Source organism: Bombina bombina, chromosome 4, assembly GCF_027579735.1.
Source record: "Bombina bombina isolate aBomBom1 chromosome 4, aBomBom1.pri, whole genome shotgun sequence".
NCBI classification, from domain to species: domain Eukaryota; kingdom Metazoa; phylum Chordata; class Amphibia; order Anura; family Bombinatoridae; genus Bombina; species Bombina bombina.
In genome coordinates, this window is record NC_069502.1 from 62,458,844 (window position 1) to 62,480,274 (window position 21,431).

At 40.5% G+C, this 21,431-nt stretch overlaps 1 protein-coding gene across 1 annotated transcript in view; it reads right to left on the bottom strand.

The window, feature by feature from the left end:
• Window positions 1–2,085: 2,085 nt before the first annotated feature.
• Window positions 2,086–21,431, bottom strand: part of OTOF (otoferlin) — a 742,062-nt gene continuing 722,716 nt past the window's right edge. The window contains exons 45-46 of the mRNA XM_053709494.1: window positions 20,106–20,206; window positions 2,086–2,453 (exon numbers count right to left, since the gene is read on the bottom strand). Of these exons, the coding sequence (XP_053565469.1) occupies window positions 2,273–2,453; window positions 20,106–20,206 (282 nt within the window). The 3' untranslated portion in view covers window positions 2,086–2,272. The remainder of the gene's footprint in view (window positions 2,454–20,105; window positions 20,207–21,431) is intronic.

The following is a 21,431-nucleotide window of genomic DNA, read 5'->3' on the forward strand; positions in this document are numbered from 1 at the left end:
AACATCAGTGGCTGATTTATTTAGACCCTGTCTTTATCTTTCTGGTGTTTTATCTTCCAGGATTAATGAACTTCTGATTGAGGACACCAGGTAGTGTGTATATTGTCAGGGCCACAAATATCAGTACAACGACAACCAGTAGCAAGCCAAGGAAATGCCACTTGTAATGTCGCCAGATCAGCACGCACACTATGCGTAGAGGGTTCAGCATCCACGCCAGGCTAGTATTAGGACGACTGGTGGAATTAAGTTATCATTTTATTGTATCAAACAAAAACAACATCAAAACACAAAAAAAGACAAATGGAAGAAAAAAACAGAAAAAAAAGAAATACACATGATGTTGCACACAATAAAACTTATAAATTAAATGTATTACAAAGTACACAAATTAGTGCAAAGTTGGGAACCGTTTCCCATTAAATTAAGAAGAAAAGAAAATGAAACGGGCAAAACAAAATGGCTAATGTTGCTATGAAAACACACATCAAACAAAAACGGACTAAAGTGATGAATCTAGTGCTATTCACAGTAATAAGTGTATGCTCTGCTGTCAGGTCTTGAGCTCTGTTGAATGTGTGTTACTGTCAGCAGTTTGTAATCTATATATCTTATTCATTTAATAACCAGCAGCCCAGAACTTTTACTATAGACCCACAGGGACTAGGAAGTGACAAGAACAATTTCAATTCACTGAATCAAATGTCTTACAAGTAGATTTCTTTTCATTTGTTTTGATGATTATTTGAGGTAGGAAAGTTTTTAAAGGATATTGTAATGAAAAATAAAATGCTCTGATTAGTGTCCCTTACAAATGATGCAAACAGGTCAAGCACATAGCTAAAGACAGCAGAGCAGGACATGGCCAATGAATGTTGACTACATGCATAGGCAGCTCCCTATTGGCTCACTAGCTATCTGCTGCCCAGGAGGTGTAATGTGTTAAGGCTCACAGGTGGGACCTTAAGCTGAGTGTTTAACCCCTTTATTAGAGGTTAAACCCATTGTTGACAAGGAAAGCATATAAGAAGACTTATTTTGTCATTGGAATGTCTCTTTAAGATGTGCAAATGAAGGTGCTAATTCTACTGAAACACAAGATATCTTAGCTAGTTTTGAAGACGGACCCCTAATGATAGTACCTATGTGTATGTTTAATTCAGTGTTGACCGTGTGCAATGTTTTCTTTGTAATAAATTTACTGTGTATATCACTTACATACAATACCCAATTATCCTGCTATTTTTGAAAGTTTATAATATTAAAATTCACCCTCTCCCTTCTAGGACACATCTGTAACTTTTCTTCTGCAATATAGTGAGACAATTATAAAGTAACATATCTGTAATGAGCTGGGAATCAGGCGCTCTCAATGGATGCAGCTCGGCCAATCTCCCCTTAGAGTTTATTAAATGAATCTGTGTAGCACTCGATAGCCTGCATGGGCCACTCCTGATAGTCTAGTATTTTGTTCTTTATTAAAATCTGCACTTTAACCTCTAAAATGTACTCCTATGTAAAATAGTATTTTTAGGGATAAAGATAGGGAAATACATTTAAAAATTTCAAGTAAAATATAAATATATCATGGTTAAAAAGATATTGGATTATCTTTTATATTAGTTAAGAAAATAGATACTAAAAAAGAAGAGTGATGAAGGTATAAGGGCAAATCCTTTTTACCTACCTACCTAGTCGCACTCTCCTAAATATTGTTTTGTTTCACGCTCTTAGCTTAGTGCAGCAGAAAGTAAACAAATGTGTTTTTTTCTTGGTGGTAGACATACTGCAGACTAAAGTATTTGCTGATTATAATAGCTATATCAGAAGCCAATAATACCTGATCTGATACATTACACAGGTTATTGTTGGCTCCCTGTGATTCTTAGACGCTACTATTGATAAGAGTTTGCTTGTCGTTAGACACATTGAGCTTTTGGAAGGCATCTGAAGGAACTCACATACATTTTAGAAACCTAGCAGAAGAAATGCTATTTTTTTTTTCTTCTAATAAATATCAGTTTCATTTGTTTTTAACAAATAGAAAGCAGTCTGTTCATAGATAAGAGGAGAACCCATCTTTCTCATGCATAGACTTGTGTCTATTGATCTGCTAAAAACTCTCCCTCTAACCTGTTTCCTGTTAGGAAAAAAAAATCACACAGTACAGATGTGCTTATAAAACCCATCACAAAATTCCACAGTCTGAGATGGAAGAGACAAAACTTTGAAGGGAGCACAGATGCTGCCATAGGTTCCACTTGATGTCACCTCATGCTCCCAATAGCTTCTTGACCATGTAGCCAGGCATGCTGTACAGGAAGAGAGCCACCATGGCTAGCAGCAATAAGGCTAGGACAATCTTAATGATGAGCCACTTGTAACGGTTACAGATGAGGTACTTGATGGACTTAAGCGGGTTAAGGAACCAAATGAATGAGGTATCGGGCCGACTGTCCAAGGCAGCAGGAAAAAAACAATTGGGAGAGGGATGGTGGAAAGAAAAAAAGCATTGCATTGTTAGTAGCGGTATTAGTATTAGTTGGTCAATACAAGATTAGTCATGTTAGTTTGAGGACTATAGAAAATTCACACTGGACATTGTACAAATGCGTTTTTAGAAATAAGAGGTAGCAAAACCCATTATAGATTCCTGGTTGGTTTCATGATTTCAGATTTATGGCTTATTAATGCTGTTTAGTAAGTACAAATGTTCTGAAACACAAGTAAAATTACATATAGAGAGTGCACTGTTAGTAAAATTACCCTTAAAATCAGTAGACTGTACATTTTAACTGCTGAGTGAGCTCATTACAGAAGGATAGGTGTGCGCCGCCCACAGTGAAGTCATCACAGAAGGATAGGTGTGCGCCGCCCACAGTGAGCTCATCACAGGATAGGTGTGTGTCACCCACAGTGATGTCATCACATGATAGGTGTGCGCCGCCCACAGTGAACTCATCACAGGATAGGTGTGCGCCGCCCACAGTGAAGTCATCACATGATAGGTGTGCGCCGCCCACAGTGAACTCATCACAGAAGGATAGGTGTGTGCCGCCCAATGTGAACTTATCACAGGATAGGTGTGTGTCACCCACAGTGAGCTCAGCAGAGAAGGATAGGTGTGCGCCGCCCACAGTGAAGTCATCACAGAAGGATAGGTGTGCGCCGCCCACAGTGAACTCATCACAGAAGGATAGGTGTGCGCCGCCCACAGTGAACTCATCACAGAAGGATAGGTGTGCGCCGCCCACAGTGAACTCATCACAGAAGGATAGGTGTGTGTCACCCACAGTGAAGTCATCACAAGATAGGTGTGCGCCGCCCACAGTGAACTCATCACAGAAGGATAGGTGTGCGCCGCCCACAGTGAAATCACAGAAGGATAGGTGTGCGCCGCCCACAGTGAACTCATCACAGGATAGGTGTGCGCCACCCACAGTGAACTCATCACAGGATAGGTGTGCGCCACCCACAGTGAACTCATCACAGGATAGGTGTGCACCACCCACAGTGAGCTCAGCAGAGAAGGATAGGTGTGCACTGCCCACAGTGAGCTCAGCAGAGAAGGATAGGTATGCACTGCCCACAGTAAACTCATCACAGGTTAGGTGTGCGTCACCCACAGTGAGCTCATCACAGGATAGGTGTGTGTCGCCCACAGTGAGCTCAGCACAGGGTAGATCGGCGTCACCCACAGTGAGCTCATCACAGGATAGGTGTGTGTCACCCACAGTGAGCTCAGCACAGGTTAGATCTGTGTCACCCACAGTGAGCTCATCACAGGATAGGTGTGTGTCACCCACAGTGAGCTCAGCACAGGTTAGATCTGTGTCACCCACAGTGAGCTCATCACAGGATAGGTGTGTGTCGCCCACAGTGAGCTCAGCACAGGGTAGATCTGAGTCACCAACAGTGAGCTCGGTGCAGGGTAGGTCTGTGTCACCCACAGTGAGCTCATCACAGGATATGCGTCACCCACGGTGAGCTCAGCACAAGGTAGATCTGTGTCACCAATAGTGAGCTCAGCGCAGGATAGATCTGTGTCACCCACAGTGAGCTCAGCACAAGGTAGATCTGCGTCACCCATGGTGAGTTTAGCACAGGGTAGATCTGCGTCACTGACAGTGAGCTCAGCACAGGGTAGTATCCGCGTCACCGACAGTGAGCTCAGCACATGGTAGATCTGCGTCACCCATGGTGAGTTTAGCACAGGGTAGATCTGCGTCACCCATAGTAAGTTTAGCACAGGGTAGATCTGTGTCACCCATAGTGAGCTCAGCACTGGGTAGATCTGTGTCACCCATAGTAAGTTTAGCACAGGGTAGATCTGCGTCACCCATAGTAAGTTTAGCACAGGGTAGATCTGCGTTACCCATAGTAAGCTCAGCACATAGCAGGTGGACGTTACCCTCAGTGAGTCTCAGATCAAACACATATCCATTAAAAGGATATCCTATTGTTCCTGTGTATTATGAGTTGTAACTCAAGGCCCAATTCTCTAAAGCTCTCTACTTAGGCAGATTCTCTAAACAGATCTATCAGCGTTAGGAGGTCCTTAATGGGGATCTGTAAAGGCAACATTTAGTAGCTGTATAAGTCACTAATCGGAGTAACCTAAATATCTGTATGAGAAGGAGAGACACCTACCTCACAGTATAGGACACAATAAAATTAGCAGTTTAAGAAGTAAATTCAAATAACAATGTACTCACATTTTGCATTAAAGATTGTACTGAATGTAGAATGTTATTTAAAAGTATGAAGTTAAAATCCTACCAAAAACTACAAAAATCAAAGCGTACTTCATTTTTTAATGTTAAAAAAGTCTCACAGCCTTGGGCATGTCTGAATTTTTCATTACAAATCAAGGCATCACGACATGTCAAACTGTTATACCAGAATGTATCAGTCACAGGGCAGAGAGTTGTACCGTATAACTTTCCCATATGCAGGACATGATGTGATTTAGGGGGCTGGTGTAATCTATATGTGTCTGTGACTCTAGTCAAACTAACTATTCTATTTATTGAGCAATGTTATTTTAGTAGTGAATGAGTGCTGTGGTGTTAATTTAGGTTCTGCCTTCTAGTCTATTGGGCTTCATATGTTTGCAAGGATCATGTAGCAGCTAAATGTCCTCCTTTATTACTGGAAGATTTGTTTTAATTTGATCTGTGAACAATTTATATCTGTATTTCTTCTACAGATATATCAATCAGGTAAAATTACTTATCAATGATCTCCTTAAAACTGTAGCCCTGATATTCAAAACCTCTGCGCTCAGGCGAGATGATCTAAAATGATCCTCCACCACTGCGAGTCCCTAGTGAAATTTTCAAAAGGCAGATTTTGCTTAACTTCTCCAAGGGGAGTTCCCTGCATGTCTATATGTGAAGGAAAGACAAGACCAGTGCAATATAGCACTGCATGACATGACAGTTCTGCTGCATTTCCAAGTTGTGCTTTCTATTTTATATCAATTTACACTTCAGATTAACTTTTATTACATTTAAACTTTGCACTTTCTATTTAGTATTTTATTTTTTGTACAGCAGTGTATTAATGATTGTGATTTTACAAATTCTGATTATAGCGCAAACTTCACTTGTATACAACTAGTGCTACAAATCAGTGAGACCAGCTTGTTTAAAATGCTTAGGAAATTTCACAGTGAGAGAGCTTCAGACATACCCTGTGAGCTCCCTTGTTTAGCCCCGGGAACTGCCCTCTCCCTCCCACTTTCTGAAAGTGTCAGTTTTAGTTTCAATGCAGCAAATTCAAGGTGCAAATAATTTGTATATATAAACAGAAATATACAAAGTATGATCCTAATTTGTTAACACAGGAGTGTAACAAAACTTTCATATCATGCAGTGTCTCTTCTACACATACATAAATGAGAGAGCTCTCACAGTGCTGGAGAGTTTCGCCCTTTCTCTTTGAATATTGAGTGAGTTCAGCCTGTGTGAAGTCTAAACTGCAATTTCTCTCCAAGCTGGAGAGCCTTTGAAAATCAGGGCCTGTATATGAAGGTATTTATGTATATACAGTACTCATTTGGAAAAATAGCACCGTGGTTTTCCATTTAATTAAAAAAAAGAGTTGTTAAAAACTAAACACTAACAACAGAAAAAAATTTGAAGTCAAATACAATATGTTAGTCGTCAAGGATGATAGATAATAGATAGATAGATAAATAGATAGATAATTAATAGAGGGATAGACTTACTAAACCTCCATAAGATACTAGAAGATTAAACCTTTGGAGTTTTAAAGCTCTGTACCTCACCTGCCAATAGTTGCTAGCTAGTTACCCACTGCAGTTAACCTGTATTTCATAATTATAATAGATCACTCTGTGCTAATATATAATACATCTTGTAAACAAACAGTGATATTAATGCTATGAAAGAACTGGTCACCTATATGGACATATAACTAACATGAGCTGTAAGATCATGGGATCTCATCTGGGCACCTATATGGACATATAACTAACATTAGCTGTAAGATCATGGGATCTCATCTGGGCACCTATATGGACATATAACTAACATTAGCTGTAAGGTCATGGGATCTCATCTGGGCACCTATATGGACATATAACTAACATTAGCTGTAAGGTCATGGGATCTTATCTGGGCACCTATATGGACATATAACTAACATGAGCTGTAAGGTCATGGGATCTCATCTGGGCACCTATATGGACATATAACTAACATGAGCTGTAAGGTCATGGGATCTCATCTGGGCACCTATATGGACATATAACTAACATGAGCTGTAAGGTCATGGGATCTTATCTGGGCACCTATATGGACATATAACTAACATGAGCTGTAAGGTCATGGGATCTCATCTGGGCACCTATATGGACATATAACTAACATGAGCTGTAAGGTCATGGGATCTCATCTGGGCACCTATATGGACATATAACTAACATGAGCTGTAAGGTCATGGGATCTCATCTGGGCACCTATATGGACATATAACTAACATGGGCTGTAAGGTCATGGGATCTTATCTGGGCACATATATGGACATATAACTAACATGAGCTGTAAGGTCATGGGATCTCATCTGGGCACCTATATGGACATATAACTAACATGAGCTGTAAGGTCATGGGATCTCATCTCGGCACCTATATGGACATATAACTAACATTAGCTGTAAGGTTATGGGATCTCATCTGGGGACATATATGGACATATAACTAACATGAGCTGTAAGGTCATGGGATCTCATCTGGGCACCTGTATGGACATATAACTAGCATTAGCTGTAAGGTTATGGGATCTCATCTGGGCACCTATATGGACATATAACTAACATTAGCTGTAAGGTCATGGGATCTCATCTGGGCACCTATATGGACATATAACTAACATGAGCTGTAAGGTCATGGGATCTCATCTGGGCATATGTATGGACATATAACTAACATTAGCTGTAAGGTTATGGGATCTCATCTGGGCACCTATATGGACATATAACTAACATGAGCTGTAAGGTCACGGGATCTCATTTGGGCACCTATATGGACATATAACTAACATGAGCAGTAAGGTCATGGGATCTCATCTGGGGACATATATGGACATATAACTAAAAGATTCTTCAGGGCCATGGGGACCTATATAGACATACAACTAACAGGAGCTGCAGGGCCATGGGGTCTGATCTAAGGACCTATATGGGAATATAAATAACAGGACATGCAGAGCCATGGAATTTGTTTTGAAGACCTATATGGGCATATAACTATCAGGAGCTCCAGGGCCATGAGGTCTTATCTGCGGACCTATATGGCCATATTACTAACAGGATCTGCACCACCATTAGATATAAACAGAAATCTAATCACAATGCCACCTACCTGTCAGGATCACTTTTGTGACAGACAGCTGGCAGCTCTACTGTGAATGAATGGCAAACCTAACAGTAAAATGGTAGATAGAGGAGAAGGGGACAGTACCATTGTTGCCAATGACCCTCAGGCTCCCAGGATCTTCTTAACCAGGTAACCAGGCATAGAGTAAAGGAAAAGAGCGACCATGAGTAGCAAGAGGATGAGGATTAGGATTTTCAGGATCAGCCAGCGGTAAGTGTGCCAGATGAAATAGCGGATAGACTTCAAGGGGTTCAGAAACCAGATGAAGCTTGTATCTGGTCGACTGATGAAGCGACGATGAACAGGTAGTGAGACAGAATACAGGAGGGGCGGAAGAAAGGAAAATAACAATATCAGCAAAAGAAAGTCAGGATGGAAAAGCAAGTGATATCAGGTTTGTTGTATGTTGAGAACATTTATTACAGCTAAATGTTAGTTTTCTATAAAGCCCAACCCGATCGCAAATTTTCAAGTATGCTAACCTAACATGAAAATAGAAATATTTCACATTACAATGTTCTTCACATAGCAGAATATGTTCTATTTATTCATAAATTCATATTTCTACATATATCTGATGGTATTTTGGTACAATATATATATATATATATATACATACAAATGAAACTCGAAAAATTAGAATATTGTGCAAAAGTTCATTTATTTCACTAATGCAACTTAAAAGGTAAAACTAATATATAAGATAGACTCATTACATACAAAGCAAGATAGTTCAAGCCATGATTTGTCATAATTGTGATGATTATGGCTTACAGCTCATGAAAACCCCAAATCCACAATCTCAGAAAATTAGAATATTACATGCAATCAATAAAACAAGGATTGTACATACCTGTAGAACAATATTGGACCTCTGAAAAGTAAAAGCATGCATACTGTATGTACTCAGTACTTGGTTTGGGCCCCTTTTGCAGCAATTACTGCCTCAATGCGGCGTGGCATGGAAGCTATCAGCCTGTGGCACTGCTGAGGTGTTATGGAAGACCAGGATGCTTCAATAGCGGCCTTCAGTTCTTCTGCATTGTTCGGTCTCATGTCTCTCATCTTTCTCTTGGCAATGCCCCATAGATTCTCTATGGGGTTCAGGTCAGGCGAGTTTGCTGGCCAATCAAGCACAGTAATCCCATGGTCATTGAACCAGGTTTTGGTGCTTTTGGCAGTGTGGGCAGGTGCCAAGTCCTGCTGGAAAATGAAGTCAGCATCCCCATAGAGCTCGTCTGCGGAAGGAAGCATGAAGTGCTCCAAAATCTCCTGGTAGACGGCTGCGTTGACCCTGGACTTAATGAAGCACAGTGGACCAACACCAGCAGATAACATGGCTCCCCAAATCAACACAGACTGTGGAAACTTCACACTGGACTTCAAGCATCTTGCAGTGTGTGCCTCTCCATTCTTCCTCCATACACTGGGTCCTTCGTTTCCAAATGAGATGCAAAATTTGCTCTTATCAGAAAAGAGGACTTTGGACCACTGAGCAACAGACCAGGTCTGTTTTTCTTTAGCCCAGGTAAGACGCTTCTGACGTTGTTTTTTGTTCAGGAGCGGCTTGACAAGAGGAATACGACATTTGAAGCCCATGTCCAGGATCCGTCTGTGTGTGGTGGCTCTTGTGAAAGTCCCCAACACTTTTGAATGGCCTTTTCCTGACAATTCTCTCCAGGCTGCGGTCATCCCTGCTGCTTGTGCACCTTTTTCTTCCACACTTTTCCCTTCCACATAACTTTGATACAGCACTTTGGGAACATCCAACTTCTTTTGCAATTACCTCTTGAGGCTTTCCCTCCTTATGGAGGGTGTCAATGATGGTTTTCTGCAAAACTGTCAGGTCAGCAGTCTTTCCCATGATTGTGATTACTACTGAACCAGATTGAGAGACCATCTAAAGGCTCAGGAACCCTTTGCAGGTGTTATGGCTTAATTAACTGATTAGAGTGGGACACTTTGAGCCTAGAATATTGCACCTTTTCACAATATTCTAATTTTCTGAGATTGTGGATTTGGGGTTTTCATGAGCTATAAGTCATAATCATCACAATTATGGCAAATCACGGCTTGAACTATTTTGAGTCTATCTCATATATTAGTTTTACCTTTTAAGTTGCATTAGTGAAATAATTGAACTTTTGCACGATATTCTAATTTTTCGAGTTTCACCTGTATACATAAATGATTATATATATACAGATATATATATATATATGAATATCTATTGAAAAATACTTTGAACATATTCTGCTATGTGAAGAACGTTGGAATGTATAATAATTACAGTAAATACACAGTATAACACTTTATTAAATATGAATATTGCATAAATATGCTTTTACATGTTTTCATCTACTTGACAGCAAAGGGCCCCAGTGCACACACACACACACACACATATATATATATATATATATATATATATATATATACTGTATGTCTGGTATGTGTGTACATATGTATTTATGTGTTTATATGTGTATATATGTCTGTAAATACATATATACACATAAGTGCATAAATACATCTGTACACTCATTTATATATACATATTTAGACATGTATATGTACGTATCTCTATGTTAAAGGGACATTCAACACTTAGTGTAACAGGTTTTAATATTGTAAATTAAGAAACGGAGGTCCGCCTACACTATACCCCTCCTCCCTTGCCGCCTTGCTTCTGTCCTAATCAGCGGCGCTAACTACTCTAATACCCGGTCAATATGGATGCCGAACTCCCCCCACTATTACGTAGCTGCCTTCTTCTTAAACTGATAAGCAAATCAGAATCCAGTCCTCGGACTGAAATTGCACGCGCAATAAACCTGAACCGCGTAAACACCCGCGATAAATCCCTTTTTACTTGCATGTAAATGTTAGCACACCAATCATATTCTGTCCCTTAATGGGGTTTTTTTACATTTTAAATAAGAATTGTGTTGCATAATTTAAATTTGAAATGTGCAGAGTAATTAGGATTTGAATTTTAATGCATACTTTGATTATGATTTTTACTTTGTACTTTCAATGGGCCTTTTAAACTGCTTATTTTATTGAGCACTATACTGTAATGTATTTGTCTATGTTTCGAAGTCAGAAATGAAGTTACATCCATTAACGAGATACACAACTATGAAGATAAAATTATCCTTTACAGATTCCTATGTAGGACCTTGTTGTACTGACAATTTTTTTATAGAATCTGCAAAGACTTAGGTGCATTATTTATCAGGCTGGATGCCTTGTTGCTGACCTTGGCTAGTACTTGACCTATGTTTTTGGATTCCTGGACGCACTGCCTGATACCTGTCTTGACCTTGGCCTGGCTTTGACTTGTCCTTTTCTTTTTCCTCTTGGTCTCTTTGGATTTCCTGTTTCTGACCCGTACTGTTTAACTACTTGGCTTGTCTCATCCCTCTGCACTCCACCTGATTGGATTTCCGGTTTTGTCCTTCTAGTTCACCCTCAGCTCTGGCACTGCCTTATTTCCAATTTGAGTTCCATCTCTACTCCTGTTGCTGTGATGTACTTGTTCCTGAACCAAGTATTATAGTCTCCTGTATTCCTTTTACATTGTTCCTATTTTCAGCTTTTTAGAGACAGTCTACCATGGCTATTTATAGAAGCTATTGGTTTTATATTTATTCCTACCCCAGCGTCTGGGTCCTTTCTGGCTAGACACTAACCTTATGTAGTGTTACATAAGGGATCTCCTATATTAACCAGGAATTAATCCACACATCAAAGAAATTGTAAATAGATCCAACTGGTGTGCAGAGAACCATCTGAGAGAGCTTGGCAAAAAAAAATCACTTCAGGTCTATTTACAGTACAACTATTTCTTAGTGGTGGAGTTCTAGAGTTATTTCTTTTACAAAGATATGATGAGTCCACCGATTTCATCCTTACTTGTGGGATATTAACCTCCTGCTAACAGGAAGTGGCAAAGAGCACCACAGCAGAGCTTTATATATAGCCCCTCCCTTCCCCTCTACCCCCAGTCATTCTCTTTGCCTGTGTTATACTAGGAAGAGGTAAAGTGAGGTGTTAGATTTATTTTCTTCAATCAAGAAGTTTTTTTATTTTAAATGGTACCGGTGTGTACTATTTTCCTCAGGGGGTTATGGAAGAAGATTTCTGCCCTGAGGTTGATGATCTTAGCAGTTGTAAATAAGATCCACGCTGGTCCCTACAAGACTTCTGAAGGTAACACATGAGACATCTTCAGTGTGGAGACCAGTTTCATGCTACAAGCAGCATTAAGCTATGTGCAGCCTTTTATTTTTGAAGAGATTTGATATATCAGAACTGGCTGGCATTTATTTCCCTGTATGGGAATGGGGTAAGCAGTAGACCTGTTACACAGAAGGGTGTTACTGGAGTCCCTTGTTTTTATTTTTCTGAGCTGACATAAGGGCATGATATTATACTCTGGGAGAGGCACAAAGGCAGTAAATCGATAAAGCAGTTAAACGATTGAGCTATTTTTTTTATTACATATCCAGCATGACTTGCTGGGATGTGTTTGGGGTGTATTTTTGTGTTCCACTTAGCTGTATGAAAAACCGCTTCTCCATTCGGTTGTGTTTGGGCCTACTCCGACATTGGCCATAACGGGCGGGGCTTGTTTTCGCGCGCTCAGATGCGCACTTCTTTCTGATAGAGAAGCAGCAAGCAGTAACTCTGGTTGCTCCTGGACAGTAGTTTCTGGCCTGAAGTGTTGGCTATACATTAAGAAGTACCCTGGGGGCAGGTAGGCACCACAGCAGTGCTGTGGCGAGGTGTAGAGGGTATTACTTACTCATAGGGTGCAATAATTTTTGGATATAACAATAAGTTTTAGTTAATTTTGGAAACAAATTAACGTTATTTAAGCAGTTTTGGAAAAATTGTTCCCTTTTTCTTTCTTAAAGGCGCAGTACACGTTTTTCAAAAGATTTATTTAAAGCAATAAATAAAGTGTTTAAACGACTTCTGTGGCTATTATTAGTCTTTTCAACATGTCTGACATTGAGGAATCTCATTGTTCTATGTGTTTAGAAGCTATTGTGGACCCCCCTCTTACATTATGTACCTCTTGTACTGCAAGGGCCTTACATTGTAAAGACTATATTTTAGGTCAAGATAGTGTGCCTAAGGATGATTCTTAATCTGAAGAGAATCAGGTTATGCCATCCAATTCTCCCCAAGTGTCACAACCTTTAACGCACACACAAGCGACGCCAAGTACCTCAAGTGCGTCTAATTCCTTTACTCTGCAGGAGATGGCTGCAGTTATGTCAACTACCCTTACAGAGGTATTATCTAAATTACCAGTGTTACAGGGTAAACGCAATAGGTCAGGTATTAATGTAAATACTGAATCCTCTGATGCTTTATTAGCTATTTCCGATGTACCCTCACAGTGTTCTGAGTTGGGGGTCAGGGAATTGCTGTCTGAGGGAGAAATTTCAGACTCAGGGAATTTGTTACCTCAGACAGATTCGGACGTTATGTCCTTTAAATTTAAGCTTGAACACCTTCGTCTGTTGCTTCGGGAGGTTTTAGCGACTCTGTATGATTGTGATCCTATTATGATACCACCAGAGAAATTGTGTAAGGTGGACAAATATCTAGAAGTGCCTACTTACACTGATGTTTTTCCGGTTCCTAAAAGAATTTCAGAAATTATAAAGAAGGAATGGGATAGACCAGGTATACCGTTTTCTCCCCCTCCTACTTTTAAGAAAATGTTTCCTATATCAGACACCATTCGGGACTTGTGACAAATGGTCCCTAAGGTGGAGGGAGCTATATCTACCCTGGCTAAGCGTACAACTATACCCATTGAGGACAGTTGTGCTTTCAAAGACCCTATGGATAAAAAATTTGAGGGTCTTCTAAAGAAATTATTTATTAATCAGGGATTTCTTTTACAACCTACTGCTTGCATTGTTCCAGTAACTACTGCAGCAGCTTTTTGGTTTGAAGCTCTGGAAGAGTCCCTGAAGGTTGAGACTCCGTTAGATGACATTTTGTATAGAATTAAGGCTCTCAAGTTAGCTAATTCTTTTATTACTGATGCCGCTTTTCAAATTGCTAAATTGGCGGCGAAAAATGCAGGATTTGCTATTCTAGCGCATAGAGCGTTGTGGCTCAAATCTTGGTCTGCTGATGTGTCATCAAAAACTAAGCTTTTAGCTATTCCCTTTAAAGGTAAGACCCTTTTCGGGCCAGAATTGAAGGAAATCATTTCTGACATTACAGGAGGTAAAAGCCATGCCCTACCTCAGGATAAGTCTGTTAAGATGAGTTGTAAACAGAATAATTTTCGTTCCTTTCGGAATTTTAAGGGAGGACCTTCTGCTTCCTCTTCCTCCACAAAGCAGGAAGGGAATTTTACCCAATCTAAGTCAGTCTGGAGACCCAACCAGAATTGGAATAAAGGTAAACAATCCAAGAAGCCCGCTGCTGCTACAAAGACAGCATGAAGGGGTGGCCCCCGATCCGGGACCGGATCTAGTAGGGGGCAGACTCTCTTTCTTTGCCCAGGCTTGGGCAAGAGATGTTCAGGACCCCTGGGCACTAGAAATAGTGACCCATGGTTATCAATTGGATTTCAAGGATTTTCTCCCAAGAGGGAGGTTTCATCTTTCAAGATTATCTGCAGACCAGATAAAAAGAGAGGCATTCTTACGCTGTGTAAAAGACCTTGTTACCATGGGAGTAATTTGTCCAGTTCCAAAATCGGAACAAGGATAGGGGTTTTACTCAAATCTATTTGTGGTTCCCAAAAAAAAGGGCACTTTCAGACCCATCTTAGACCTCAAGTGTCTAAACAAGTTTCTCAGAGTCCCATCGTTCAAAATGGAGACTATTCGAACAATTTTACCAATGATCCAGGAGGTTCAATATATGACTACTGTGGACTTGAAGGATGCTTACCTTCATATTCCTATCAACAAGGATCATCATCAGTTTTTAAGGTTTGCCTTCCAGGACAAACATTATCAGTTCGTGGCTCTTCCCTTCGGGTTGGCCACAGCACCCAGAATCTTCACAAAGGTTCTAGGGTCTCTTTTGGCGGTTCTCAGACCGCGAGGCATAGCGGTGGCGCCTTATCTGGACGATATTCTGATTCAGGCGTAAACATATCAACTGACAAAATCTCACATGGACACAGTGTTGTCTTTCCTGAGAACTCACGGTTGGAAGGTGAACATAGAGAAGAGTTCACTTGTTCCACAGACAAGGGTTCCTTTCTTGGGAACTCTGATAGACTTGGTAGCCATGAAAATATTTCTGACAGAGGTCAGAAAATCAAAGATTCTAAATACTTGCCGAGCACTTCAGTCCATTCCTCGGCTATCAGTGGCTCAGTGTATGGAGGTAATTGGATTAATGGTAGCGGCAATGGACATCATTCCGTTTGCTCGCTTTCATCTCAGACCGCTGCAGCTGTGCATGCTCGGACAGTGGAATGGGGATTATGCGGATTTATCTCCTCAGATAAATCTGGATCAAGAAACCAGAGGCTCTTTTCTTTGGTGGTTGTCGCCGGATCATCTGTCCCAAGGGACTTGTTTCCGCAGACCCTCGTGGGTGATAGTGACAATGGATGACAGCCTTCTGGGCTGGGGTGCAGTCTGGAACTCCCTGAAGGCTCAGGGTGTTTGGACTCAGGTGGAGTCTCTACTTCCAATCAATATTCTGGAACTGAGAGCAATATTCAATGCGCTTCAGGCGTGGCCTCAGTTGGCTTTGGCCAAATTCATCAGATTCCAGTCGGACAACATCATGACTGTGGCTTATATCAATCATCAAGGGGGAACAAGGAGTTCCTTAGCGATGAGAGAACTATCTAAGATAATCCGTTTAGCGGAGGCCCACTCTTGTCATCTGTCAGTGATCTACATCCCAGGAGTAGAGAACTGGGAAGCGGATTTTCTAAGTCGACAGACTTTTCATCCGGGGGAGTGGGAACTTCACCCGGAGGTATTTGCCTCATTGATTCTCCGATGGGGCAGACCGGAATTGGATCTGATGGCATCTCGACAGAATGCCAAGCTTCCAAGATACGGATCCAGGTCAAGGGATCATCAGGCCGAACTGATAGATGCCTTGGCAGTGCCTTGGTTGTTCAGCCTAGCTTATGTGTTTCCACCGTTTCCTCTCCTCCCACGCGTGATTGCTCGAATCAAACAGGAGAGAGCTTCAGTGATCCTGATAGCGCCTGCGTGGCCATGCAGGACTTGGTATGTGGATCTAGTGGACATGTCCTCTCTGTCACCGTGGAAACTTCCTTTGAGACAGGACCTTCTCATTCAAGGTCCTTTCCAACATCCAAATCTAATTTCTCTGCAACTGACTGCGTGGAGATTGAACGCTTGATTTTATCGAAGCGAGGATTCTCTGATTCGGTTATCAATACTTTGATACAGGCTAGAAAGCCTGTCAATAGAAAAATCTATCATAAGATATGGCGTAAATATCTTTATTGGTGTGAATCCAAGGGTTACTCATGGAGTAAAGTTAGGATTCCTATGATTCTGTCTTTTCTCCAAGAAGGATTAGAGAAAGGGTTATCCGCAAGTTCCTTAAAGGGACAAATTTCTGCTTTGTCAATTCTGTTTCACAAATGTTTGGCAGATGTGCCAAATGTTCAGTCTTTTTGTCAGGCTCTAGCTAGAATTAAGCCTGTATTTAGACCCATTACTCCTCCTGGAGTTTGAATTTAGTTCTTCGAGTTCTTCAAGGGGTTCCGTTTGAACCCATGCATTCCATGGATATCAAATTGTTATCTTGGAAAGTTCTGTTTTTAGTTGCTATTTCTTCTGCTCGAAAAGTTTCTGAGCTTTCAGTGCTACAGTGTGATTCTCCTTATCTCATTTTTCATTCTGATAAGGTGGTGTTACATACCAAACCTGGATTCCTTCCTAAGGTTGTTTCAAATAAGAATATTAATCAGGAAATTGTTGTTCCTTCCTTATGTCCTAACCCTTCTTCTAAGAAGGAGTGTATGTTGCATAATTTGGATGTGGTCCGTGCCTTAAAGTTTTACTTACAGGCAACTAAGGATTTCCGTCAATCATCTTCATTATTCATTGTTTATTCTGGAAAGCGTAGGGGTCAGAAAGCTACAGCTACCTCTCTTTCTTTTTGGCTGAGAAGTATCATCTGCCTGGCATATGAGACTGCTGGACAGCAGCCTCCTGAAAGAATTACGGCTCATTCTACTAGGGCTGTGGCTTCCACATGGGCCTTTAAAAATGATGCATCTGTTGAACAGATTTGTAAGGCTGCGACTTGGTCGTCCCTTCACACTTTTTTCCAAATTTTAGAAATTTGATACTTTTGCTTCTTCTGAGGCTATTTTTGGGAGAAAGGTTCTTCAAGCAGTGGTGCCTTCTGTTTAGGTTCCTGTCTTGTCCCTCCCTTTCATCCGTGTCCTTTTGCTTTGGTGTTAGTATCCCACAAGTAAGCATGAAATCCGTGGACTCGTCATATCTTTGTAAAAGAAAAGTAAATTTATGCTTACCTGATAAATTAATTTATTTTACGATATGACGAGTCCACGGCCCACCCTGTTCTTTTTAAGACCGTTTTCTTTATATTTTGTAAGCTTCAGTCACCTCTGCACCTTTTTAGCCTTTCCTTTTCTCTTCCTATACCTTCAGCCGAATGACTGAGGGGGGAGGGGAAGGGAGGCGCTATATATACAGCTCTGCTGTGGTGCTCTTTGCCACTTCCTGTTAGCTGGAGGTTAATATCCCACAAGTAAGGATGAAATCCGTGGACTCGTCATATCGTAAAAGAAATTAATTTATCAGGTAAGCATAAATTTACTTTTTTTTAAATTGTTTAGCTAAGAGATAAAACAGCCCACTGCTGTAATTATTGCTATCAGATCAATTCTGACAAGACACAGGATTTGTGATGAGCTAATTTCAGGTTATGGGCCCCAGTAGTCTACACACATTGTGTAACCCACACTGCTCAAAAGCAAGCAGCTAAGCTGTAAAAATATGTGCAAATTTTGAAAGAACATTTTGAAAAAAGTAGCCCAGACCAATCAAAGTCCATACGTCTGCATTCTAAACTATCATAACACACCAAAAGATGGAACAGCGCAACTACTAATTAATACATTATTTAAATTAGTCTAGCCCTCAACCTATGCACAACTTTATTATTATAACCAAGGAATAGATTGCTAAAACCTTGTGAAGATGGAGATGTGAAACTCTAAAGGAAGGTGTAAACCTGCAGTGGTTACTAATATAATAAGTTCTCTGGACTCGTATACTGCCAATGGCAATAAATACAGGTGCAACAGAATATATCTGCAATGTGACAAAAGACACAAAACGTCATGCACTACCAAAGATATCACATAGCTACACCAATGAGATTGATGGTTCAAATGTGGGTCCCCAATAACCTGCTGATAACCCAACTATTTTGGGGAGGAGGACAACTGGAAACCCTAAATGTAGTTCACAGATATAGTTACCAGCAACTCTCCAAGACTCTTTGTATGTACAAGCATGGAAGGGTTACTGCACAGCCCAATAAATATCTTGAATAAACCATATTCTAACAGCACAATGAGTCTCCACTCGACTTTATTGAAACATAAAGATCATGCCATAAGTAAAGGTTAAAAGTCTGAAACTTCACCATGTTGACCTTGATATTTATGTTTCAATAAAGTTGAGTTGAGACACACTGTGCTTTTGGAATATGTTTATTCAACCCTAAATTTAGTGTCAGTGAGTGGGATGGTCATGGTCATTCTTTCACAGCTCTCAACATATTTCCTAAGCATTTCCACCCAGCTGGTCTCACTGATCTATCTCACCAGCTATATGCTGGGAAGGCTTACTGTAAATCTAGTAAGGGCACCACCTGTGGTTCTACTGTTTGATTTCACTTAGCAATTATGTGTTTATGAACATCTAACCTAAAGTGGCTGATTTATTAATGTGCAGGCAGACATGATCCGCTACAGCATGTCAACCCCACATCGATAAATGCCGACAGCATACACTGTCAGCATTTATCATTGCACAAGCATTTCATGTGAAATGCTTGTGCAATTACCGCCCCCTGCACATTTGCGACCAATCGACTGCTAGCAGGGGGTCAATCATCCAGATCGTATCCGATCCTCTGAGGTGCGGACGATTTAAGAACAGCGGTCTTAAGACCGCTGCTTCTTAGCTTATTTTCCAGCGAGCCAGAAGGCAAGAGTGGAAACAACAACATCAGCAGCATACACTGCTTCATAAATCGTCCCCAAAGAGGTCTCCTTGCAAGTACCACTAATAGCCTCACCAGGTTCTCAAGTTTTTATTATATTCTATAGAGCCCATTTATTAAAACCGAAAGATCTCTCCATTCTTTAGTATAAGGACTCTATAGATTGACATAAGAGCTGTGGAGAATAGAGAGACTGTTAGTGATTCTATCCCACAGATATAGCCATAAATCTGTCAGCAATTTGGACAATGAGATAGACCAGGTACACTGGATCCACACTGAGAAGAATTCAGTGATCAATTGCTAATGTATAAACATATATTATATAACACAATTGTCCCTTTAAAGTCTTTTTTATAATATAAGGAAACAGAGGTTAAGAAGAAGAAAGCAAACAAATTAATTTTTCACATGAGTGAGGAATTCTGGTTCCAAAGTGAGTGATGTTTCTTTTTTTATTTCCATTAAAGTGGAACTAGGATCTTAAGTAAGACCTCTGTTTTAAATCCATTTAGAAGAATAGAAAAACCAAGTGACAAAGGGATGTAAAACCCAAAATTTTATTTTGTGATTCAGACAGAGCATAAAAGTTTCCAATTTCCTTCTATGATCAAATTTGCTTTGTTCCCATGGTATACTTTGTTGAAGAGATACCTGCTGCCATAAAGTGCTCTTGCACGCTTCTGAATTTACGTTCCTGCTTTTCAATAAAACATGCCAAGAAAATTAAGGAAATTTGATAATAAAAGAAATTAGAAAGTTTTTTTTAAAATTGTATGCTCTATCTCAATTATGAAAGAAAAAATGTGGGTTCCATTTCTCTTTAAGTAAATAGGATTACATAGTAACTATAAAGACTATTTTAGTCCTACTCAGTACACATGATATTATAGATACTCCTAATCTCGGTTATCACTATATAATGAAAGAAATAGATGCACGGGATACTTACTTTGGTTTTTCAAGTGGGTCTGGCTCATTCCGACCCAACCCGGCAGGACACTTCTCAGCCTCTTCTGCAGAGAGTAGATGCAACTCTGCCTCCACTTTACCCTGAAAAAGAAACACTGGGTGTATAATAATTGTCTGATAAATGTACGTTGCTCTCTACAGTAAAATCTACTACATCATTCTCAGCAGTATTGGTCTATACTTTGGGGCCTATCTATCAAGCTCCGAATGGAGATTGAGGTCCTGTGTTTCTGGCGAGCCTGCAGGCTCGCCAGAAACACCAGTTATAAAGCAGCGGTCTAAAGACTGCTGCTCCATAACCCTGTCCGTCTGCTCTGAGCAGGCGGACAGACATTGACGCAATTCAACCCGATCGAGTATGAGCCAGTTGATTGACACCCCCTGCTGGCGGCCGATTGGCTGCGAGTCTGCAGGGGGCGACGTTGCTTAATACGCATTCAGCGATGTCTGTCGGACCTGATCCGCACTGTCGGATCAGGTCCGACAGACATTTGATAAATTGGCCTCTTTGTGGCAAATGATTTTTCTTTTCCTTTCATTTTTTTTCTGGGCAATTCCTAAACCTCCCCATGTAGCAATGTTATTTCTAGACCTGTCACTTCCTGCACATTCATTGTAAACATATCAGTATGACATGGGCAGCTGTAGTCCATTGCCCCAGGAACATTAAATCATAGAAATTAATATCTGAATATTCATTAATCAATATTTGATTAATAGTTTTTAGTGTAAATTAATGGGAATACTTAAATGTAATATTTGAATGTTAAATGGATAGAAAGGTCAAAACAGAAATGTACGTGAGTGCATTTCAAATTTAAATATAAGCAATTGCTATATACCTCCATAAGCAAAAATGCTTCTAGTAAAAACTCAAATTATGCTTACCTGATAATTTTCTTTTGTTCTGGTGGGGAGAGTCCACAGCTGCATTCATTACTTTTGGGAAATACAGAACCTGGCCACCAGGAGGAGGCAAAGACACCCTAGCCAAAGCCTTAAATACCTACCCCACTGCCCTCATCCCCCAGTCATTCTGCCGAGGGAACAAGAAACAGTAGGAGAAATATCAGGGTGAAAAAGGTGCCAGAAGAATAAAAAACAAAGTTTACGGCCGCCCCATAGAAAAAACGCGTGCGGGGAGCTGTGGACTCTCCCTGTCAGAAGAAAAGAAAATTATCAGGTGAGCATAATTTAAGTTTTTCTTCTTTAACGTGTGTGCGGGGGGGGGGGGGGTCCACAGCTGCATTCATTACTTGTGGGAAAACAGTACCCAAGCTATAAAAGACACTGAATGCAAAATGGG